The sequence below is a fragment of the Acanthaster planci genome, linkage group LG05 (assembly GCF_054643075.1).
Source record: "Acanthaster planci isolate LZ-2023a linkage group LG05, COTS_SCS, whole genome shotgun sequence".
Lineage (NCBI taxonomy): Eukaryota > Metazoa > Echinodermata > Asteroidea > Valvatida > Acanthasteridae > Acanthaster > Acanthaster planci.
In genome coordinates this window covers 7,146,502-7,169,393 of record NC_141781.1, presented here as the reverse complement: position 1 = coordinate 7,169,393, position 22,892 = coordinate 7,146,502, and the positions used below count along the sequence as shown (strand labels likewise).

The 22,892-nt window shown below is 42.8% G+C and overlaps 2 protein-coding genes across 6 annotated transcripts; one reads left to right on the top strand and one right to left on the bottom strand.

Moving 5' to 3' along the window:
* The first annotated feature begins 140 nt into the window (after positions 1-140).
* Positions 141-10,330, top strand: LOC110989030 (GRAM domain-containing protein 2B-like). 4 transcript variants are annotated; one of them, XM_022253113.2, is made up of 15 exons: positions 142-298; positions 913-1,020; positions 1,544-1,633; positions 2,640-2,810; positions 3,481-3,529; positions 4,338-4,416; positions 4,789-4,895; positions 5,258-5,353; positions 5,765-5,851; positions 6,458-6,538; positions 6,768-6,891; positions 7,529-7,622; positions 8,133-8,231; positions 8,637-8,733; positions 9,032-10,330. In XM_022253113.2, exons 1-15 carry the CDS (start codon positions 279-281, stop codon positions 9,104-9,106), a joined length of 1,377 nt encoding a protein of 458 aa, XP_022108805.2. In that variant the 5' UTR covers positions 142-278; the 3' UTR covers positions 9,107-10,330. The 4 variants fall into 4 exon arrangements, with proteins under 4 accessions (XP_086993027.1, XP_022108805.2, XP_022108795.2 ...); XM_022253103.2 differs by having other exon boundaries at positions 3,478-3,529; XM_087136900.1 differs by lacking the exon at positions 1,544-1,633 and having other exon boundaries at positions 3,478-3,529.
* Positions 10,124-20,626, bottom strand: lrrc28 (leucine rich repeat containing 28). Of its 2 annotated transcripts, none has more exons than XM_022252926.2 (9): positions 20,202-20,626; positions 18,198-18,416; positions 17,423-17,460; positions 17,175-17,212; positions 16,506-16,643; positions 15,540-15,746; positions 14,356-14,461; positions 13,598-13,773; positions 10,124-12,636 (listed from the first exon to the last, which is right to left on the bottom strand). In XM_022252926.2, exons 2-9 carry the CDS (start codon positions 18,408-18,410, stop codon positions 12,395-12,397), a joined length of 1,158 nt encoding a protein of 385 aa, XP_022108618.2. In that variant the 5' UTR covers positions 18,411-18,416; positions 20,202-20,626; the 3' UTR covers positions 10,124-12,394. The 2 variants fall into 2 exon arrangements, with proteins under 2 accessions (XP_022108618.2, XP_022108609.2); XM_022252917.2 differs by having other exon boundaries at positions 20,157-20,625.
* Positions 20,627-22,892: the final 2,266 nt, after the last annotated feature.

Here is a 22,892-nt window from a genome sequence, read left to right as displayed (position 1 = left end):
ATCACCTGTAATTGACGCGTGCGCAAACTGCCACCAGCTCGCAACAACCAATCAGTGCTCTTTGGACTGTGAATAAATGCCTGGTTAATATTATAAATGATTACATTATTTTGAGGAAACCGTGGCCATATTTAGAACGTGGACATTGGACGTGCAAATAAATTTTCTTTACAGTCGATGCTCGACACTAAACGCCTGTGGTTGAGTTTATACTCGCGTAGCGAAAGAGAACTGTTGCAATATCGACTGAATCTGTCACCGCGGAGAGTCTCTTTGAAATGGAGGAAACAGTGAAAGAGTACGTATAGAATCTCAGCTGTCAGAGTTTGGTTACAGGATTCTTGAGTTTTGGAGGATTTTTCTATGGCTAGCAAGTCACAATGTACGGTTTGGTGTTGGTTTACGCTTTTGCTTTGAAATCCTGTGCTGCACGTACCTCAACGTTTGGATAAAACCGCTACTGTTGCCACTTTGTGCTATTTATACAATTGGGTTCGATTCAGTTTCATGTACATTGTGTCGTTTCTGCTCAACTTGAACTCGGCATGTTAAAGTGGAAAGATCATGGGCGAATCTAGAGCTGGATTTTCAGGGGCCCCCAAAACTGAATTTTTCATGTAAACTGTTATGGTCTGTCTGAGGCGTGAGGCACGATACCAGACTAAGTGGCGCTTTCCCCACCTCACCCCTATTGTTTTCACCCAAACAATAACAGATCTACATCTTTACCTGCCCTGCTGGCCCCAAGCCCGAGACAGCATCAGCACTGCCAAAAGCCTCGGATGCATCAGATCCCCTCGCCCATTGCCGCCTTTAAGTGAAGTTAAAATGTTTTTACATCTCTTTTATATGCCGGTATGTATAATCAGAATCATTCAAAGGTGCCCTTTGTATCTGTTTGCGTGTATTCAGAACGCACCCCCACGATGCTGTGGCATCAGATCCCGTTCATCTCAGACCACGCTCCAGGTCGGCATTCGCCATTGGTGGTGTGAGATCATTGTCCCAATCAGAAGAGGGGTAAGTCATAATGACAGGTATCCGCCCTGAGCAGAAGCACCCCCTCATCGGTTGTAAAGAGACATGTTGGTCGGGAGTGCTCATTTTGTTTGTAGCGTGCGACTGCAACGCTTGCTTTTCATAGTCACTCGTGAACCAGCGACGCACAGTTACTACCAGAGGAGCGCACTCTTTGTCTGGCTTGGAGCCCATAGCCGAAAAAGCTTCAAGGAAGGAATAACATGCCGAACGTAGCCCATGAACGCATTTGTTATACAGGACAGGAGAGTGTGACGCATGTAAATGGAACCGAGGCAGTGGCGAAACAATAGTTTTCAAGGGGAACCACACCGAGGATGAACCGGTTATAAGCCTATGCACTGAGTTTGGTCATATCATATCCGGGGAGGGGGGTTAAATGGGGCATAGTCCTAAAATGTTGAAATTGCAGAGATTTGTATGTTTCGGAATACAGTATTGTACAGCTGACTTGGGTCGTATAGAGTCAAACGCTTGTCTTCAATCGGTTCATCCGTATTTTCAGAGTGGAAGGAGGAAGTCCGGTAAAACCGCGTCTGCACAACCGGTGGTCCTACGAGGGAATTCGACGTGTGTCGTTTTCGTCAGACAATGCGTAAGAGTGCAACATGCCACTTTGCCGTGGTTTTTGAGTAAACAATGTTCGTTACAATCCATTCTATACGTGGCTAGCATTATTTTGGTCTTCAGTCAAAAAAAAGAAGCTCTATTAAATTCATGGAACCATGGGAACAGGGGTTTGCTTTTATACTGTTCGTCAGACGAAGGGCACTTTTTTAAGTGATCACTACTTGTCTTCTGTACAAAAGTTTTTACTGAATGTTGTAAGCTGTATCTGGATGAGTTTTTGTATGACAAGAACTTCTATTTATTTACACAGACGTCTGAGAAATGAATAATACTTTCAGAACTTATCTGAACTGTATCTATTCGCAGTAGGTATTCCTAACAGACTGCTGCTTTGTGAATAGCGCATCAGTGGGCTGAAGGCGTATATCATGTTCGCTCAGGGGATCTTGGTCACAGTCCGTATTTCTTATCTCCCATGAGTCCAATCGTATCTCTCACAAAGCAACACAAAGTTAACAAACATTAGTAACTTTGGCCGTGTCCATGGTCTTTCAATTTCCTAATCAGCTGTTAATATTCAACCATAGGCCTATTTGCGGTGTCATGAACACTGATCGCCTTTGTACGCATTTGACATTTCTTTTCAAATATCGATGAACACCTTTTTTCGATACTCATAAATATGAATGTGATACAAGACAGTTGACTGTTCTCTGTGAAGTTACGGACGTGGTTCTGTCTTTTTGTTTGGATTCAATGAAAAGAAATGGGTCTTGAATATAGCATGCATAGTCCACACCTTTGCTCAAAGGTTCTTGAACTCTCCTTGAGAAGAAACAAAATCTCGGGTTATGCGTTGCAGCCGAGGGCAAGATTAAGTGAAGTATAGTTTTGAAGGCCCTCGAACTTTGCCTTCGTGTAGCCCCTCCCCCTTTTACATTTTGGAGGCCCTGTATATGTGCCTACTGTGCCTGGCCCTCGTCGGAGCAATCTGTCGACTCTGATCAGGGCAATTTGTGATGTTGTTGAAGGTTGGAGGAGAGTGACATCCAAGTGGTGGGAAGCCCGACGAGCCTGAAACCCTCGATACAGATCACAGTGGCAGGAGGCGCTGATGGTAGCGACATCCTGGAAGCTGACGAAGCGCCGTCATCGCCTCAACCGATAGATAAGAAAGACAGCCTGAGGTTACGAACCACAAGGTACTATGCGTTCAAACTGAAGCCTCCTTGATCGCTTGGTGGCAGCAGACAAATCGGTACCCCAAAAACAATATTCATGGTGTCTTGTATGCTAGGCCTACTCCTCTGTACAAATCATGCTGACAATTCATCCTTGGCGCGAAAACTGATCAGGAACAGAATTTCGCACGCGACGTTCACGCTGCGAATTCACGTTGCAAATTAAAAAAAAAGGCACATTTTCAACTTCAGTTTGAACTGGTTTATGAGAGGTGTGACCCGGAGGCAGTGAGGTGGCCCAAAAGTGGCTGTGTGCCCTTCTCATAATCTTTCTACTTGGTCAGCAAACTCTTCTTTGTAATATGAAAGAAGTGTTTCTTATGTATAAGTACATTCAAATCGAAGGACGATCACACTCATTTAACTTACAATCAAACGGTGGACAACCTTTGCTGCAGTTCTTGTTTCTCATTGATTGGGTGTTTGTAGGCCCTATTCAATAATTAAGGTAATTTTAATGATTTGGTCATTGATAACATAAACCAAATGATAACTGAAAAGACTTATTTCATTCGCCCCATGAACCTTTTCAACTCGTTCTCTGTATCATGAATGGTGTATTTAAACCGCATACAGTCCTCGTAATAAAACAGCATTACACCCTAACTGGACACTTTCACACCAACAGCAGATCAAGATCATTGCCGAAAGTCATTGTGGGAGCATTCTCCAAGCTTGAGGTAAGTATTCTCCGGTCCATGTTTCAAAATTGTAGTATTTTATGCAAGTATTTGCGTTCCTGTTTCACGTTTTAGCCCAATTCTTAAAAGTCAGCAAACCAATTATGTATCCTTATTCACCTTGAGCAGAAGCACCCCCTCACCGGTTGAAAAGAGCAGCGTTGGTCGGGAGTGTTCAATTAGATAGAAGCGATCTCGCGGTAGGCATGACGTCACTGTGGTCTTTTAACACGCGAAAAGGGGCAAATTTAACCTTCGTTATATTCAGTGATGTACAGCAGATCCCGGATGTCCGATCGCGAGAATGCGACCATGACGCGTGCATTTCCTTGTCTGAACCAGAGAAGTTCAGTTCTGGCCAAAGGAGCCTCCCGTTGCTTAGAAAATATCGCCCTCTCTTGGCTCAGCTCGAGGCCCAATGAAAACGCCAGCATAGTTAGAAATGGTACCACCACTTTCTCTGGGGCCGGCGAGGATTCTTTCGCGTATAAAGGAAAATGGACCGTTGTTTGGGGAAAAAAATCCCCCTACCCCGACATAAGACCTGGGTATGCCGGCGCAACAAATTAATGTAACAATATATACCATATTCCTTTGAAACTGGCAAACAAAACAACGATCAAGGTAATCCCTATACCCGGCCAACTCGCAGTCCTTACTTAATTGTTTAGTGAGAACCTAACTTAGTCATAAAATCCATACTAACAACACCCCAATAGCAATATTCATTAATTTGGTCACAGTTAATATCTACGTTTATGTGATTTCGAAGAGCCTTCCAATTTAGGCCTCTCTTTATTATTCACAGGAGAAAAGCCAAGGTAATCGTAACAGACAATATCACAAATTGTTTGAAGGCATCTCACCAAACGAAAACCTGGTAAAATGTGAGTATTGTTTTCATGCTTTGCTATTTGCATTTTGTGTCATCAATTCTGTGAGTCGATACGTCTGACACGATAACAATTATAACAGGCTGCAAGGTCCCTGAAATTGAATAAAATAACGATTTTACGAAAGCTGAGATTATCCTTCTGTTTCCCTGGCGTTGACGGAATCATCAAAAATGAAGTATATGTACTCGCAGATTATAAAATTTGATGTTAAACCATGAATATTAAAGAAGCGGAAACTAGGAGGGTTATAGTTTCAGATAGGGTGAGTCCTAGGTAGGAAGGGGAGATCTGAAAATCAGAAATAGACGGAACCAAAAGCTGTAAAGGAAAAATAGGATTTTTTATTATTTTGTGTTGTTTCAGCTTACCCTTGTGCTTTAATGCGCGACATACTGATACAAGGCAGAATGTTCATATCTGCCAACTGGATCTGCTTCTACTCCAACATCTTGATAGGTCACGAGACCAAGGTAATATCAACTGCCAAATGAAACATAATCGTAGATTTCTTACTCAAATGGAATCATATGGTAGAAATTGAAATCAACAGGAATGAAAAAAAATTGCAGTTTAAACTATTGGCAGGTAACAATTTACGGTATTTACGGTATTTATGGTATGACAGAAAACGGCGATTTTCGATTTTCCTTTGCTTGCTTTGTTGGTTGGTACTTCTATATTATTCATTTTTGTGTGTTGCAGAAACGGGAAACGGCCCTGGAAACCATTAACAATATAGATGAAGTCTAAGCCAACGGTCACAAATGAAAGTTTCAAGGATCCTCCTTGAAAACTAATTTAGTCACAAAGTCTTTTTGGTTTGACAACACAGATTGCTATTCCGGTGGATACAATCCGCGCCATTTTCAAAATGAAGTACACTTTCCTGGTTCCTAGTGCGATAAGCATCCACACACATACGAACAAGGTACAGTCGCTTAATCGTCACGGTGCCTTATGGAGGATGGTGCAGTACAACAGTGTGCACTAGTGGTTTAGGGAAGCAAATTGATCAAACTCCAGTTATCCATCAATTGAACTCAAGTTGGTTAAGGTTGGACTAATTATTGAAGCTGTTTGTTTATCAAAGCGGAAACTTATAAGCAGAAAATTCTGGGAATTTTATCCTCTTTATTGGGATAAACTGGGAAATTACAAAAGCGCTAAATATCTACAAGTTCTTCATAGATTATCTAAAAAGGAAACACAGAAAACAAGAAATCAATACAACTCTGACAAAGATGTGGATAAGAAGAATTGAACTAGATTGATCGAACGACGATTGACCACTCATGCCGTCGTGCATGTAAAGGCTTCACTATTCAATCTTTTTTCGCAGCATGTCTTCGGTTCTCTCCTGTCTCGTCGAGCTACGTACAAGAAATTAATGCAAATTTGGGACGGCAAATCCAATGATGATGATGAGGTAAAGCTAAACGAATTGACTGCTTAAAGTGTCCTTGAGATAAGATATGTTCACCACAAGCAATGAATCTACTTCTTATTGCCACTCTTGGAGTGTTTTATTGATGCAAAGTCTTACATTATGAGGAAAATAGTGGCATGTCCTCCCATAGGAATGATACCTTCAGTTTAAGCCAATTGTTATGAAGATCGCCACATAAAGGTCTGGTGTAGGATATTAATATTATTGGACATAGTGACATTTGCGATTTCGCCGCGATAACATGGACCCTCACTGAGGTGCTTGCCTGAATGTAAAGATAGTATAGATACCCCTGATCAAATTATAAGGAGGGATGGATTTACAAAGGAGTAAAATGATATGTTCATATCCATTTCCATTTGACAATGACGTTGCCAGTATAGCTTATAACTGGGAGCGGGGAGACGGGCAGAGTGTTAAATTGCAACGGGCTGGAGATTTTTAAAGCAAAAGTTGGATACCGATAGAATTCAAATCTGGACGACTAAACAGGACGAAAGTTGTATTGAACAAATGGCAAACAAAACTCTTGTTCCACTCCCGGATGCTTCTGTTATTGATTTGATTGAATTTTGATCTTTACAGGAAAAATCAACAGTCAGTCAAGATGGGTCCTACTACGCCGACGGTCCCGAAACATCTGTCACTGAGAACCATCCCTCGGATGTAAATAATAATTACTCCATAGAATTGACATTCGTTCGCAATTAGAGTTATGATTTGTCTGATGCTCGCATTTTAAGACTCCGTCTTAATTTTGAAAACGAAATGTTTTCGTACACGCATACATGAAGTGAAGATTATTGTCTGATCTCATAAGTGAATCATACAGTTGCTTCTTAGTTACATTTTGATGAGACTTTTTAAAATGAAAATACACAATTTTTCGTGATAGGATAGCGATGATAATTCACGACGATCGTATCGACTCAGATCTGGATCCCGTAAGAAGAATTCTCGACGAGAGTACCGTGTCCCAGAAGACCAAGAACGAGCTGAACAGAAAACGGCCACTGGTGGTAAGAGTGCTATAAACATGTATGTACTATCGTGCCACATCCAACCAAGGGCCGTTAGCACTGCCATCGCGCGATCATAATTGCCACCACGCCACCAACCAAACACCCCACACCAAAAAAGTCCCTAGTAATGATCTCCAACAAAGACGTTACATCGAACAAGAAATCATCCATCCTGGAAAGTTCATTTTCAGTACAACATTAGAATTTCGAGTTGTGGAGTTACTCCCGTCTCGTGATTTGCAAAACATTTCCCAACTCTCTGAACAAAAAATTGGTCAAAAGGAAGTAATGCCACATATTGCGAGAATTGCGTTGTATTGACTGATTCATTGCACTCACAATAGTAGATTGTGTTGCTAATGAAATCAAATAGAGTACCGAAGTGAATACGTCACGTGCACAATTAGTGTAAAAGGCATTAACGCGAGAACCAGCGCGTGAAACAACACGCGCGCGTACTCCATTCGTTTGCACTGCACTTTCTGGTTCACAGTGACGTCACACTTCGGTATTCCATACCATCGGCAAATAATCACTGAGCTAGAATTCTGTTCTAATTTAACAGCTGTCTTCATTAATTTAATACCTTGAAGCTCACGAAGAACGAGCTGCGTGTAATTTTGTTCCTTTTAAGGGCGGCTTAGTCCATCGACGTTTATGACAAGGGTGAAATACGTGGCAGCATCTGTCCGGGCCAAGCATCTCGTGTTGCCCCTAGCTATATTGGTGTAAGTATTGTTTTGGGTGAGTGTGAGTTTTATCAGTTTACGAAACATGGGCGTAGCCATGCAGGATTTTTTTTCCTTTGCAGCAGAGCACTCAGCAACAGCAGCAAACTGACAACGGTGAAGGCGTCAACTCGGAGGGATTTTTAAGCAATTCATTTCATCCCTTTCTCGTTGTTCAGTGCCTCTTTTCCGGTTTCCTCTTTCTAATTTTTCCATCTTTTTTTCTGGGGAGGATCAATGCATTCCCTGGCCCTGCCAGCGCCCTTGATATGAAAACAGTATTCAGTAGTAGGGGCCCTAACAGGTGTACATTTTTGTTTCTATCGTAGTGTTGCTGTTCATCCTTCTTTGCTCATTTATCTGAGCAAAAGCGTGTGTTATTTAAAATGTTAGCAAAGATGCCCCAGAAACCCTTGAAATAAGCAAAAACACCTCAATTAAGGTCCTAACGTTATTGATAAACTGTGTTTTGTGACACGAGGAAGTCACCATAATTCCGTTTCATCACAGGATATGTTGCCTCTCCGTCTCGTCGGTCGTCTTGTCTTATCGCATTGCCAGAATACAGGCTCAACTGCAGAGACTCCCAGATGTAGCAGAGGCTTTGGAGTAAGTTGGACTATGCATAATTAACACTCGATCAAATACGCCACATTCCTTGCACGCACCATGATATGGACTAATCCAGATTATAAACGTTTGAGCACTCACCAAAAATACTGTAATGTTTCTTTCATTAATATTTTTGTCGGTATCTATGATTACAACTATCATAAAGCATTGTGGACAGGGCATGGACATGACATATGCAATATTCAAAATGCACTTGTTAAAGCATAAAAAAGGTAACCTTTATGTAAAAGCCTTTGGAAGATTAATAATTTCTTTTCATATACTGCGTTCATCTTCAGATCATCATCATAAGACATACAATTTTAAGATGTGTCATCGAGCGTTTTACAAGTTGACGAAGTTGAGAACGATTTATCAGGATTGGATATTCTTTATCTGCAGGTGGAATAGGTTACTCGCCGCTAGTCAGTCAGGACATATCGACCAGATTTCCAAAATTCGAGATACACTGGTGCTCAGTTTACAATTACTTAACAAGGTAGGCCCAAAATCCGGCATCTTAACTCGGGCTGGCAGAACAGAACCATGTAAAATCTTTCACGAAGTGTTCATTTTAAAGGTACATTGTACGGTTTATTTGATTTGAACCTCGTATTGCGAAAAGAGTGGTCTACTATATGCTTTAGGAATAGCAGTGGAGTGTTTAATATATAGTCGTAATTGTTTTACCCACTGCTACATGATTGTATACGAACCAAATTTGACATCAATGGATAGATGTGCCAGGCAAAGCTAGCCATTTGATTTGTTTCTGTGATGTGCATTTGCGTACTTAGATGCATTCGTCACTGGATCTGCTCTACCAATCGACAACCAACACTGACGTGAATAGTCCCCCACCACAGTTGTAGCCGTGGGCCGGGTCATTCGGACGACTTTTTGTACCTCTCTGTACATGTACTTAGACTGCTATCAATCAGAGGGATGGGCAGGGACATTGAAAAGATGTAGACTTGATTCAAGTGCCTTAGCAATTTTCTTTTTTTTTTAGCAATCAATGAAAATACGTATTCAACTATATTTTCATTAGTGCCATTTTAAGGGTATGTTTAGGTGTTTTTGAGTTTTGACTGTTTGTTTGTTTGTTTGTTTGTTGTTACTTGCACATGCGCATCGTCATGAGCAAAACTTTGTCACTCCGAGCACAAAAAATTGCCATAATGTGATGATTCACCGTCGGTCTTCGTACACTGCGATAAGCCAACGAGTAACCCATTCTTCTACGTTTTCCTTGAGCAAATACTGGGAGTCACCATTTGTACAGAAAACCCTGAACTGGTGTCTCCTCCGAAACGACATCACAGTAACAGTGCCCTCGGTTGTCTGGGAAAGCATGGACATATTTTTGTGAGCGTTTAAACAGGTGTGCTTCTATTTTCGCAGCAATTTGTTCCAAGGGGATGTCAACTGCATGTATATAGTTACCCACATTTTCGAACAAAAGTTGCAAAATATGTGTGTCTAACGAAATACTCAAATGGTAAGGAGTTGCACAAGCTGTAATTACTACAAATATGTGCCAGGGAGTGGTGGGTGGGAGATGATCGAAATTCAAACTGCCCGTCCCTGGAAATTGGAAAATGGAAGGTGGGTCGGCATCCATTCTCATATAAGTTCTGTTTTGGATGTTCGAGTTCCAAATAACCTAAAGTAAATATGCAAAGGAGAGGGGATGGGGTCTCCCCACCGGAGGAAGGACAAACGGCTCAACCCTCCCCCCAACTGAACTCAAACATCCACTGTGGCCTATGACAGGTTGGGTACCAGTCAAACGGGCCAAGTTATTCAGTATGAGACAACACTACCTAACAGGTCTCAGATGCGGTAATTGGTTCCATAAAGAAGTGCATATAAAGAATGTGCCAGTGTGTAGTCATAAGACGGCTTTTTATTTTTAAATTAAATATTGTACCCTTTTAAAGAGTAAGTGGTCAAACATTTGAAGTGGTCCACAATATGACAAACCTTAATCAATACAACATGCCTGAAATAAATGTGAAATATTGTCATTCTTTTCGAGCCTGTTGTTGGTTGTTAGAGCCATGAACAAATAAAAATTGGCCTCCATATGCAAATCATGGCTCTCATAAATAAACTGTAACTGTCTGTCATTTTTGCTTAAATTCCAAAATGTATAATACCAAGCAAAACACTCTGCATGTACATATTGACACTTTCTGCACAACTGAAACGAGAAAAAGACCTGAAACTTCTGGCGATACCCAACTTATTCATGTATTCAAGTTGAATTGCGACTTAAAGTATTTTGTTTGAATGAAGTTCTATTTGGAATGCCGGTAACCTTTATGCGTACAACCACCTGTCTGACAAGAGTGTACAATATTCGTTCATCAAGCACTAAAGACATTTCTTCGGCCATGTCACAATTACAGATTCTGCCAACCATGGTTGGAAGGCTATGGCTGGCCATGAGTACAAAACCAACAAATAATTTATAAAGTGTTAGACATCTGGGGCAATATTGAATGCCTAACTGATAAATGTCTCCTATTTTAAATGGGTATTAAACAAAATAGGGTTTTGAGGTAACATTAGTCACAAACCGAGGGAGAACGTTTTGCGAACTTCAGCCGCCAAAACAAAACGGCAGTCGGTGTTACACAAATGGAAGAAGCTAATCTCATGCTGGCCATCCGGACATGAAAACAAAGCAATCCCTATTAAAATTCTTTTTATGAGTGTGAATGAAGATGACATTTATCCTGCTGGAGCTTTGATGTTTAATTCTACGTTATGGATACAAAAAGTCATGACACCCTGACTGTCTCACATGAAAAATGCATTTAAAATACCTGTAAATTGGGCAAAATAGTCAAGGTACTTCCAATTTTTAGAGTATTTCAAGCACTTTTGGGGAGCATAATTCGAAAGGATCATTTATTCTGAATAAAGCCCTGACTTTTGGTCCAAATTCTGTGAAAAAGAGAAACCCTCATCTATTTTAAGGAACCAACGAGAATTCAGATCAGTTTGCACCCCCCCAAAAGAATTGGTTGTATCATGCTCAGTTTTTTAAAACTTGGCATGCATGTAAACTCACCCCCTTATCATTACAATTACATGTACGAAGTCTGAACTCAATCAGACATATGGTTTTGTTGTTATGGTCATTTGAAGTTCAAGGCGACATGCGTGCTAGCCCGTGTGCATTGAGCACCGCCTTGGAAAGAGTATACATTTTGGGCTGACCTGTCTTGGAAAAATGCACACGCTGCACAAGAGCAGTATGTTTGATTGTTACAACATTGGTGTCAAAATGACCACAAAGACTTGCTCTAAAAAATTCCTAAAGGATCGGCTCCTGAAAATACATGCACTGCCGCGATATCAGAAAAGTGACGAGGGGACAGGTTCCCCTGGCTCTGTCAGGGTTGAGGAAGTGAAAGCACCAACATTTCAGAAACAGTACTACTTCCTTTCCGGGGAAGGACTCTTTTGAAAAAAAAAAATCTTCCATTCCTGCCCTGACTCAAAACCTATGCTACTGGACACTAAAGGCATGGACAAAACCATTTGCAGCGAGATATGGGACGGAGAGAACCCCCCCCCCCCCGCCACCTTTGTGTTGGTCATTGTTTGATCTGAATCTCAGGAATTCTTTACAGACTTCTGGGGGGGATGTGTTAGGTAACAATAGTCTAGAGTGTGTATAGGGATTGGACAGGTAAGGGGGGTACCCCTCCGTCCCATATCTTGCCTGGTATAGACAAAACACCTCCAAGCTCTCTGGTATAAAGGCCAGCTCAGTACCATCTCCTTTGCTTTGGCCTGGAGAACAAAACAGTTTGGTATCTTACCCAGCAAACCGTGCAGCAATTCCACGTGATTCAGGTGTACTGTCCTGTCCACTTTAGCACAGGTCTAGGTACCATTACAGTAGGCACAATGATATAAGAACTACAATTACATACAACAGTATGATTTGGTATTCACAATGCTGAACACTGCCTTTGAATGAACTCCATACTCTGATGAAGTTTTGGCTTTAAAACAACTGCAGCACTTCAAGATTTATGAAGGATTCTCTGTTTGTCCCCTTTGCTGCCCAAATTCCCTCCTCTACTCTCTGAAAGCCAACAGTCGGCATTGATACCACAACAAGCGCTGCTGATCCCAACTCAAAATGTGGGCACGGGAATCTTCTTGAAAGTTCTCAGGCACTCCTTGGAGCAGCAAAAGCCCACGAAGCCGATGCTCTCCTGCGTTCGCTGCCAGGGCTGGGCCCAGTCCAGCTTGAGGAGGTGCACCCAGGCCATGGTAAATATCGGCTTCTCGTAACAGCTGGGCGCCATGCAATGCGCTGTGGGCATCTCTGCAAGGTCGCTCAGGCTTCTTGGCAATGTAGACAAATCCAGTGTGCCTGGAAAGATAATCATCCACGTTAGCAACACCAAGCATTAATAAAGCTCTTGGGCTGATCAATGTTCCTAGATCTGTATCTACTCACTGGAGGAATACAGAATCTGCTACCTAAGGGAACATTTTTCCTGGGCAAATAACTGATAATAATAATACATTATGCATAATATAGTGCCTCCCATAAAAATCTTATACAGCATAACAAAAATACATTAAAATACACTTACAGGTTCATCGTTTAATTGTTGTACAAATGGTTCAAATCGAGATCTTCTAAAAAGAAACATCTTGTGCTGTAACTTAAAAGTCCCTAATTTATTTCTCAAAACTGACGGCCTGTTCCGCAGAAAAGGGCGTGCAGCTTAAAACGCTATTACCAAATGCCTCAGCTCAGTGACCTTTTAGCAGATGTAGCCGTGGCTAAGATTTATTTAAAGGGGCCCTAGGATCTGAAGAGGAAACTGCCCAGCCTCCAAGTAAGATCAAGGGCTAGGAAGGGAGTAGGACTTAAGGCTTAGGACAATATTATGAGCTTCTGGGTCGAAAGAAGAACTGTCTTATATCTCGGGGTCAGGGACAATCAAATACCTTGAGAGATCTAGGCCATTAAATGATAAAAATGGATCTACAGCTTGAGCTAAGCTGTGAGGAGGCTAACAGTTACACACATGTAGGAGCCATAGGAATGCCAAGCACCCAGCAGTCTAGTAAAGTCTGCAAATGCAGAAGAAAGTTACATCCAAAGTCAAGGATTTCAAGCCGCTTGGATTCAAAAATCAATTCAAGATAGGGATTGAGTACTTGGGTTCTATGACCAGAAGGTATCGGATCTAAAGTAAAGATCTGGGACTTCAGAAGGAACCAAGGAAAGATCCAAAGGAGATCTTGTGACATGGAAAGGTGATCTGGGATCAACGGTGGCCTTTACAGCTCAGAGGGACGGGCACAATGATAATGCCTACCCTTCAAGCGATGCGCAGCTGCTAGACTCAGCTCCAGCAGCGGCAGGACTTCACTGACCGGCTCGTGCCCGTCCTTGATGAGTCTGAGTTCAGGGGGTAAAATGGCAGACAGGCCGTTGGACTTGAAAATGTGGACTGAACGGCTCTGCTCCATGGACAGCTCCTCCGTCCCACAGCTGGAGATGGATTTAGGAAAAAGACAATAAAGAAGGGTACATGTCAATGTAGAAAGGAATTTGTCGGAACTGTGAGGGCCAAGAGCAATAATTGAACTTGAGCAACAAGTTTGCAAGAAGTCAACTTGACGCATCATGTGTCAGCAATGTGGCATTCGTTAGGTATTAGTGCAGGTACGTGTTCTTGTGAAGCCGCACTAAATTTCTTGGACTGTAGTCAACACTGTGAGCAGTGACATGGAGGAGAAACAGATTCGTGTTACCGTTCAGCTGGACAGATCAAGTATCCCTGACAAACAGGACCTGCGCGCTTACCAGAAGCAACTGGTACTTTGCTCTGCCGGTATAGAACATGTACATGTGTATGAGCATGCTATTCTTCTTCACATACACATGCGCTGCTCTGCTTTCAACGTAAATTCTTGTTAAGCTGCTTTCCATCTGTAACTCCTTTTTTTGCTTGAAATCAGTTCAATAGACAAGGGTCTCTCAAATTTCAAGACACCTTTCGGTAAACTCCCAAAAACTTAAAACGTCGGGTGGAATGTCGCATCTTTTGTGACGTGGGACAGTAACCGTTACCTTGTGGCACCCAGCTTCTTCTTCCACAGGCTGAAAGGCAATGCGTGAAGCAGGGGATTGTTGTCCACGTACACCGTCCGCAGGTTCTCTTGCCACAAACCCAGATCTGTTTGGATTTCAACAACCTCCGTGTCAATGGCCATTGCAGCAAAAAGAGGAGGCAGGTTGGTATGAGAAAGGCTGGTTCAAACTTCATCGGAAGGCAAACGCCAAGTGATTTTGACGTCGTGAAGCATTCAGTGTTGGCTGACAACTGTTCAGACTTTTATGAATTCACTATGCGAAAATTTGCCATGAAGCCAAACATTTGTGTTCACATTTGTAATTCTTATGAAGCAAAAACAGGCCTAAAAAAGGTAATGGTCCCGCAAGCTGATAACACCTCCACCTTGCCAGACACCCTTCTGATATTAACAATTCACCTGACCATCAGACTACTGTAGGAAGTACAGACACAAAGTGTCCCTGCACAAAAAACAGGATGGATATGACTGCTCACCGGGCAGCCAGATCAACAGAAGGTTACATTTTTCGCTTGTGACTTCACACGATCTGATGTCACCAAAAAGGAGTGTGGGATTCGCAGAGACAATTTCACATTTTCAAAATGGCAGCCTCATGTAGAAACAGGTGGCTGTCATGTGACTGAGCATGTGACTAGTTAGCATGTTACTGATATCAAGTGACCAATTTTTATGACAGAATCGGACATGTGTGGGTACCGTTACAGTCTACACTAATGGTGACAAATACTGTCACGATGACGTGTTGATTCGGGGAAACCGAATAATCAGAAAGGTACATGGCGAGCTTTAACTGGAACGTGTTTATCTTCAGTTTGGTCTGAATTGCTGAGAATAATTTATTTCCCCATATCACGTTTGCACAAGTCGACCAGAAGTTGATCAGAATTCTCAAATACTGAGGCCATGTCTGAATTATTTGGGTGCGGCTTGAAATTACACACAAGTCTATGGTCATGAATGCAGCCATTTCCCATTGAGTTGTGTGTAAGCCAAGCAATTCGGACACAGCCTTGGCCTCAATTTCTCAGCAGACAGTATTGCTTAGCAGATTGATGAAGTAAGCTGAGAACCAGTCATTGGCAAACACACACTGAATGACAACTTGGCTGGTGACCTTTTCTTGGCTAAGCAAGCATCTTTGGTGCTTAGCGAACTCACCCATCGGAAGGCACATCAGTTTGTTACCGCTGACCGTTAATTCCTCCAAGCAACCAAGGCTGGTGAGTTGCCTTGGCAACCATCGTAACCTGTTCTTGGTCAGGCACAGTGAGCGCAACTTAGTGCAATTGCAGAGTTCAACAGGAAGACCGACGAGCTGATTGCAGCTGGCCTCCAAAACACACAGGTTCTGCAGCTTCCCCAGCTCTGAAATTTAAGACAGAAAAACGACAATTTTGGTTAGGCATGTGCAGAAACTGCTATACAAAGATATCAAAATAGCTCGGTTACATCCTATCTGTGTCCTGAAGGGGCAGACCCCAACTGTGTCAGCGTAACTGTACGTTCACAGCAGGTCTTAGACACAGTTGGGGCAGTGGCCACTGTTCAGATGTCATAGCTCCAACCATGTCCTAGTCTTACTCAGCCCTGGCCGTTTGTGGGAAGCTGGTGCAGGTGAATACTCATCACCTGTCTGTATGCTAACTAACGAAAAACCACCAAATGCCAGCCAATCAGAGTCGACTGCATAAACTCTGATGCCGTCTCGGTAATAACTGGCACCAAATGGTTGCTAGAAATATTGTTAACAGCAGTCAGCTTAGATTTAAATATGAAATGCAACATTGATGGCCTCCAGTAAGTGACTACACCTACTTCAACATGGTGCACTGGTTCCCACATAAGACCTCAAACCCCCGACACTGAAATGGCATCTGAGTGAGCAGAGTACCAGAGAAGATTTTTGAAGGAGCTCTTGCCTCAGCACAAAGTGACCAATGGCTGCTGAACCACCCGTACCCGACACACCCATGCCTAACACACCCATACCTGACACACCCATGCCAGATACATCTATACCTGACACACCCATACCCGACACACCCATGCCTGACACACCCATACCCGACACACCCATACCTGACACACCCATACCCGACACACCCATGCCTGACAGACCCATACCTGCTGGTAATGCAGTGATCAGGTTATCTGGGAGAAACAACTTCTGGAGGGACGTGACTTCCCCCAGCGAGGCTGGTAGACTCTTCAGACGGTTGTTGCTGACATCTAAAGACTGCAAACTCACCAAGTTGCAGATTTCTACAGAGAAATGCAAAGTATAGTCAAGGTAATTCTTGAGATTGGATAAATCTCTTTCCTCTGTCACTCTGGCATTTTCTCTTTATGCACGTACTGCACTTCATTGGCAGGTACACTTGCCCTCGTCATTTCTTTCTTTGTAACTCGTAACACTCGATCACATGTATCCCATCTTTATGGGCAGTTTAGCTACATGGACAGATGTCAACAGGAAAGCTGGTCAGTGACCTGTTAAAGACACCCACTTAGAGGAGCACTGTTCTGTAAACTGCTCCGATAAACCTCTGTACAAATAATGCTACACTTTGTTTATGTGTGCGCATTCCAAAAGAGTACTGAAAAGAATACATCACATACACAATGACATGTAGAAGGCATTAGCACGAGAATCAGCGTGTGAACCAACACCCACTTCCTGGTTCAAAGGGACGTCGAACGTTGGTACTCTAGGGTGCTGAGCAGACCATGGGCTCCCAATGGCTCCACAGCAAAGTGCATATGTAAACAAAGTGTGACACACACCACACTTACCATCAGGTAAACTTGTTAGACAGTTGGAGTGCAGATATCTGGAACAAGGCGAGTAGAGACAATGGAATCATTCCCAATCAGAAACTAATCACTCAAATTTGTAAGAGAAGAAACATGGTGCTCCGAGGTTCCAATTTACAATACATAATTTATAATCCCCCTCCCCGGGAAACTATTCTTGACACATTTTGCAACGGATCTGGAGCTAGGTTGTTGACAGGAATGCAAAGTTGCAGTGCAGTACTTACAATTCCACAAGTCCTTTCAGATTTCCAATGTTGGTGGGCTGCAAGAAAAAACGGAGGGAGAAGAAAAAGTTGTAAGAACCTGAAAGAAGGGGAAAAACAGTTCAGAATTGAATAGACACAACTAACTGACAATTTTACCCAATCATCAGACCTTTAGTCATCAGACAGTTAATTGGCAGTTAGTATAATAGAGGATGCATGTTAGTGTCAGCATGTGAAGTAGGCCAGATCTAATGGACTGGTTTAAGTATTACTTAGTAAGTTGATAAACTGATAGTTTGGCAACTGTTTGGTTATATGTTTCAATTTGAATACCTGAAAAACCACCTTGTAAGAATGAAATATGAAAACGGCCCAAAATCATTTGACATTTTCTGCTACTGTCAACCAAAAATCCTTAAATATTTTCTGACATCATGTTTTTTTTAAAAGACCAAACACAAAGATTGGTCTACGTAGTTAAAAGATACAAGTGGACATACGGTAAAAGAAAGTTTCCTTTTGATGCTCCCAAGATAGACCACTTGTTTATTTTTCTTTGTGAAAATGAAAAGTTAATTAGATCTTAAACAAATTAAACATACAATATAATTTTTAGAAGACATCACTGAAAAGGGAATGATTAATCAATCAATGAGAACAATTGTCAACTTGCAGGCCTGGCTTTTTCAAAGTCCAGTCAGTCAGGAAGAGAATGCTACTGCTGACCAACAAACAAACGAGAGGCAGCAAGCCAGTCTCACAGTCATCCCTCAACATCAACTCCCCACCCTACCAAGGTTTTCAGCAGGTTCCTTTTCAAGTACAGGTGCTGCAGGTGTCTGAATGTCTCCTCATCTTCCACCAGTTCGGTGGGGATTTCTGTCAGTCCCTTATAGTTGAGGAATATCTTCTTGTGCTGTTTATCCTTAGCTTCTTGGAGCAACTCCTCCACACTACTGGCTTCGCAGTCCTCTGCCACAATTGATGCACTCCTCGTAGTCGCCATTTTCACCTGTGGAGAATGGCCACTGTTTTAGCAGGTTTACGAAAAACTACATGACTGACCTTTCCTGGTCAAGTCACTCACACTTTCAAACTGCTTTGGAATTCACTGTATTCCAATACAGGACATGTTTGTGCCAACTATATGTCAACATAGTCAAGTCACTTGCTGAAAGCATGGAGGAAGGACTTTTCTGATTGCCTTCTGTGCCATAAGTGCACAGCACTGAATTCTACCATGATTGCCCGATTGAAAAACATCAACCATGTCCTTGTTACGCCACAACCATGGCATCTGTCCCAACTAACAGTGGTGCATGTGCCGATGTCATTTGCATTTATGTTGGTGACTCATGCTTGAAAAATCTACTTTTAATTTATAATATAGAGAAATGCCAAATTGGCATATTTTGGATGAATTCTATTGGGTGTGAGCTGCAAAAACTTGAAGGTTGAGAACTTTTCCACAGAAATTGCCAGCTATAGTTGGGTCAGCCCAACTCCTAAATAATAGTTGTACGGTTAGGACTGTCCAAAGAGTAACTATATCAAATTACTGGAGCATTAACTTGTTGTTCCCCATGTGGAAAATCTTGGATGTCAGCTCGGAGTAGACATTTGGATTCGTCGTGTATTTGTATAAAACAGAAAATGAGATGGAACAAGTCCTGAATTCTGTACTCCACATGCAACGCACATAAGTACAACCTTTGCGAATAACCTCTAGCCTCTTTTCTGTCATTCAATCTTACAGTGCATTTATCTGCAGTATATATGCACGTGTTTTCACCGGTTCCCACTAAGTCTGAGATGCAGATATGCAAATATCAGCCGTAGCTCTATGGGACTGTTCCATATGCCAGTCAATTAGATTAGATTAGATTGTTAGATTCAAAGTTTGTGACAATCCTGCAGTTTGGATTTCAGGCGTTTAAGACATGCCTTGAAGTAGGGCAGCTGTGGTGGCAACAGACAAGAGACAGATTGTAAAAGAGAGCCACCACAGCCCTATTCATGGGTCTAACCATAGAGGAAGGAGGGAACAGACTCCCATCCCAGTATTAGCCTATGCGGTTTTAATTTCTGGAAGTAGAGCTAGACAGACTGGGCCGGCTACCTGGGATCAGGTCAACTTGGACTCAAACCAACTCGGACCCATGCCAACTCGGACCAAGGACTAACTCGGACCCACGCCAACCCGGACCCAATTCTAACTCGGACCCAAGACCATCTCGGACCCACAACCAACTCAGACCCACGCCAACTCGGACCCACTGAGTCTTATGGTTGCATTACACCAAATACGCACCCGTAGACCGAGATAGCCTGAAATAGCACTAACTCTTGAACATCGCGAAGAGGTCGGCCTTTATTTTTTTGCAGGAAATTCAAGATTATTTTTTTCCCCTGGAAATTCAAGATTATGGCCAGAAAATGTTAAAGTGGACAACATCAAAATTTTCAACAAGCTAATCACGCTCCTGGGGTTGGATCCGAGTTGACTCAGGGTGGGTCCGAGATGGTCGTAGGTCCGAGTTAGTACTATTGGGTCCGAGTTGGTTGTGGGTCCGAATTGGTCGTGGGTCCAGGTTAGTATTGGGTCCGAGTTGGCATGGGTCTGTGGTTGGTCATGGGTCTGGTGGTTGGTCGTGGGTCCGAGTTGGTTTGGGTCCGAGTTGACTCGAAGCTGGCTACCTTCATGACCTTCAATCTCATTCCTTGGCTTGGCTGGTATGGTCCCTGCACTCACCTGACCATTTTCAAAGAGAAAAATTCACTGATATCTGAGCATCACCTGTAGGCCATGTCTGTAACGTTATGTCAGAGTAAATCGTTTGCTCCCTTCGCTGCAGTTCGATAAACACCATGGAGGAATATTCTTATTCCTCCGTGATAAACACTCAGCAGACAGACATGACAGAGGAGACCGACTGATGCCTGACAACTCAGTTTTTCCGGTTTTTCCCGAATTCCCCAAGTATGGTGTACTATTTACGACACACATTCCTGCCTCTCCTTTTCCTTCCTCCTTGCCGAATCCAAGGCGACGCAACTACAAGACGAGACGGCACGACAGCTCACATTTTCGATTTCTGCCTCTCTCTAGCCTCTTCCAAGGCGATGCAACTACACGACGAGACGGCACGACAGCTCCCATGCGTCATACCGTGCGTCGGGACGTCCCTTACGTCGCCTGAAACACAACGCGACGCACGTGTCGCGTCGTGAGCCGCTGTCGCCTTTGGCTTAATGGTGTTTATAGAGGGCGCCATTACTGTTTTCTTTCATTTCTGTCCCCGCGCTTGCAAAATACATGCCCTGAGCCGCAGGCGTTGATTTTTTTTTTTATTTCATCCATTCATCAGTTTGACTTAGTTTCTGTCATATTTTATTTTTGAAAAATGAAATAAAGAGCACATAGAAAATCTGCATTGTAGGCACTGCTCTCACATAAGTGTAAGCCCAGAATTCAGTTCGTCACTGGCCGATCTTTGTTCCAATTTTGGTCCACTAACTGTTTATTGCAATTGATGAAGTTCCCATTAGTGGTGATTTGTAACCTTATAGATGTTTCTCTGTGGTCCACCCCGGCAGTTTCCAAATACTACTCCCACTCCTCCACACAATTTGTCTGCAATTACACAACCGAAAGTTTGACCACGGGTTATGAAGTTACTACCCAGCATGCACTTCGTCGCCTTGGAAGAGGCTGGGGGAGGCGGAAATGTGTCGTAAATAGTACACCATACCCAAGAAGGCAAGCGAAAAAGCGCCATCACTATCCTCCCCACGCCACTCACTTTGATACTTGGACAACTAGCTTCTAGTCGAATTAAGTGGTTGTGTTACGCCCAAACCATAGCATAAAGCTGCATTCGGCTAGGCTGCTAGCAATCAAGGCCTTGATTGCTAGCAGCCTCGCCGAATGCAGCTTTATGCTATGGTAAGGGAGCGCATGTTATTCCCAGCCGCAGCCGTTGAACATGGCCACACCATTTTCTAAAATGAAAAAAAAAAACAACAGTAAAGCCCATTGTCAGAGACGTGTATAAAAAAAACTGGACTTGCAACGCCTTTGTATGAAATAGAAACAAGCCAGCGGCCATTTTACCGAGCCGAATACAACTGGCGGATTGACATATCATATGCATTCATACGTATGAAGCCGCACCTTCGGCGCTATACGATCTTTGAGATGAGTCAAACGTCGGTGGTTGTGTTGTACTGCGCATGCGCAATGTGTATTAGACTCGCGTTGCAGCCGTTCATCCGTATAACAACAGTAAAAACACCGTCAACCTGTGTGAATTGCGGTTATAGCATAACGGTTTGTGATGCATGGGGTGTGGGTTCGATTCCCGGGTCGACATTGTGGGCAGGGAGGCTTTTTTAAGGAAAATAAAGCCCGAATGTTATAGGAGCCTAATTTCACACGTGAAGTTTTTATGGTTGGTTGAGCATCTAGACCGTGAGTCTAGTGCTCTGGCACCGTCAAACCATAGCTCCATGGTCAAACCACTTACAACAAAATAAAAATATCATCTTTTGTCAGATTTAATTTACTTTCCAACACAAAACATGTTCGTAGATATGGAGTCTTTGCTTTGATTCCGAAGCCTCGACTAACACATTCAAGGCTTGTCTTGAGTTTAACATTTTGAGCTTGAAGCCACTTCTGACACAAAGTCGAAATATTTCATGTATTTGAAAATGGATACGAGGCCCCATCAGTACATACAGTGCATGCAGTGACGAGACGAGGAAATTGCGCAATCTAAAGGTGACGTCACGAGTACTCACGCGTTGTGCCTGTGCTGAGCGTACGTACGTGAGTACGTGTGTCTGCTGTTCTAAATCCAGCACAAGTTCAAGTTTATTGCATATATCACATTGCAACTAAGGCATCGTGACCAGGTACACAGGTTGTGATTTACGACTACGAGGGGTTTCAATGAATTTGAAATACCTAGTTAAAACCACTACCTAACAAGAAAAAAAAAATCACACTGTAAAAGTGTAAGGAATGTCCTTGTATTTTTACCCCATTTTTCTACCCTGCTCGTTTTAGTTCCTCAAAAGTTAATGTATGGCTAGCTTATGTTACAAGTCTGCAGTATGACCGCTGATTACCCAGCACCAGACTTACTAGTAGCCTGGCAACGACAACATGACGGGGACAGTCTCCGCCGTTTGCGCTTACCATACGTCTGTTCATTGCTGCTACTGTAAGACACCCCCCCCCTTGAACTTGAAACTGGCACTTGAGAGAAGAAAAATCGGCACAGTACAGTACGACTAGATTGGGTAAACTAGGGAGTGGCAAAGTTTAGACGCTATACAGACACGAGTTGAATACAAAGTAAAAATCCCAAAGTTGATTGTTATTTCAAATACATGTAGTGTGTTCATGGCTTACTGAAAACACTATGACTGCGCGTCTGCAACGGCGTCTGGCGTTTGAAACTCAAGTTGGTCCATTGTACAC

Bases quoted from the DNA above. Each gene is read 5' to 3' on its own strand.
- LOC110989030 (XM_022253103.2), top strand. From the start codon at position 279: ATGGAGGAAACAGTGAAAGA. The intron at 5,354-5,764 runs GTACAGTCGCTT...CTTTTTTCGCAG, and splicing joins TCCACACACATACGAACAAG to CATGTCTTCGGTTCTCTCCT. The intron at 6,892-7,528 runs GTAAGAGTGCTA...GTTCCTTTTAAG, and splicing joins ACAGAAAACGGCCACTGGTG to GGCGGCTTAGTCCATCGACG.
- lrrc28 (XM_022252926.2), bottom strand. From the start codon at position 18,410: ATGGCGACTACGAGGAGTGCATCAATTGTGGCAGAGGACTGCGAAGCC. The intron at 15,747-16,505 runs GTATGGGTCTGT...CTTAAATTTCAG, and splicing joins GATCACTGCATTACCAGCAG to AGCTGGGGAAGCTGCAGAAC. The intron at 13,774-14,355 runs GTAACGGTTACT...ATCCATCTCCAG, and splicing joins AAGAAGCTGGGTGCCACAAG to CTGTGGGACGGAGGAGCTGT.